Source organism: Sus scrofa, chromosome 1, assembly GCF_054392235.1.
Source record: "Sus scrofa isolate SSC_HxYL_T2T_F1_AM1 chromosome 1, Sscrofa_HxYL_maternal_Yorkshire_Landrace_v2.0, whole genome shotgun sequence".
Classification (NCBI taxonomy): Eukaryota; Metazoa; Chordata; class Mammalia; order Artiodactyla; family Suidae; genus Sus; species Sus scrofa.
In genome coordinates, this window is record NC_139383.1 from 274,995,561 (window position 1) to 274,997,111 (window position 1,551).

Below are 1,551 nucleotides of genomic sequence, written 5' to 3' on the forward strand. Positions count from 1 at the left end.
TTCGTCCTTTGATACTATTTTCTCCCCTTCTGTAAGTTGTCTTTTTTATGGTTTTTGATGTGCAAAAGCTTGTCAGTTTTATTAGGTCCCACTGGTTTATGTTTGTTTTTATTTATGTTTCTTTGAGAGACTCATCTGAGAAAATATTTGTAAGGTTGATATCAAAGAATGTTTTGTGTATGTTCCCTTCTAAGAATTTGATGGTGTATTGTCATACAGTTAAGTATTTAAGCCATTATGATTTTATATTTGTTCATGGGGTGAAGGTAGATTTGACAACTTAAAGGACAGTTAGAAAAAGTGCTAGAGACATGGGTAACCAACAAACAACATTTTAAAGCATTTATGAGAAGGGTATATGAGTGAAAAAGAACATGGTTAGGTGAGTATCAATTGACAAAAAGATTATTGTTTCTGAAAATACTCCCCAGAGCCAATTTCATGTCTCTGTTTCTCAGGCTGTAGATAAAAGGGTTCAGCATGGGGGTGACCACTGTGTACATCACAGAAGAAATGATATCTTCATCATGGGACTGGCCTGATGAGGAGAAAAAGTATACTGCTGTACTTGTGCCATAGAATAGACATACCACAGAGAGGTGGGAGCCACAGGTGGACAAGGCTTTGCAGATCCCTTTTGTAGAGGGGACCCTCCGGATAGAGACCACAATTTGGCCATAAGAGAGAAGGATGCAACTCAGTGAAAAAATTACAACTGCAGCCCCTGCAGAGAATATGATCAGCTCATTGATCGAGGAGTCTGAGCAGGACAGCTTAAGCAGGGCGGCAAGGTCACAGAAGAACTGAAGGATGATGTTGTCATCACAGAAGGACAGTTGAGCCAGGAGGATGGTATGGGTCAGTGCATAAGCACAGGAGAAGAGCCAGGATCCAGCCAACAGACACATACACAGCTTCTCCCTCATGATGATGGCATAGTGTAGAGGGTGACAAATGGCCACATACCTATCATAGGCCATCACTGCAAGAAGAAGGTTATCAATGCAACAAAAAAATATGAAAAAATACATCTGTGTCACACACCCTGCATAGGGAATGGATTGGTTCTGAGTCTGAATGTTCATCAGCATCTTAGGGACAGTGACAGAGGAAAAGGAGACATCTGTGAGGGCCAGGTGGCTGAGGAAGATGTACATGGGGGTGTGGAGGCGAGGGTCCAGCCTGATAAGCAGAATGATGAGTAGGTTCCCCAGGACTGTGGTCAGGTACATGCCCAGGAACAGGGCAAAGAACACACCCTGCTGCTCTGTCTGGATGGGGAGCCCCAGGAGTAGGAACTCTGACATGCTGCTCTGGTTCTCCCACCTCATGCTCCTCTCCTGTCTGCTGGTGAAGGAGGTGATAGGAAAATATCAGAGACATTGAATCTATGATTGTGGCCACCACACTAGGTCTCTAACCTTCTCATGAAGAAAAAGAATAAATGTCTTCATTTCTTCTATCACCTATGGTTGTCAAAGCAATTGCCACACCATCAACACTCAGCATGGTTCCTTTGGATGAAAACCAGCTAATTCATTCTTTTTTTTA

The 1,551-nt window shown here is 42.9% G+C and overlaps 1 protein-coding gene across 1 annotated transcript; it reads right to left on the reverse strand.

Annotated features, from left to right (window-relative positions):
• Positions 1–389: 389 nt before the first annotated feature.
• LOC100157267 (olfactory receptor 1J4-like) lies at positions 390–1,331 on the reverse strand. The gene has a single exon (XM_001926754.3). The coding sequence runs from the start codon at positions 1,329–1,331 to the stop codon at positions 390–392; it is 942 nt and encodes a 313-aa protein (XP_001926789.2).
• Positions 1,332–1,551: the final 220 nt, after the last annotated feature.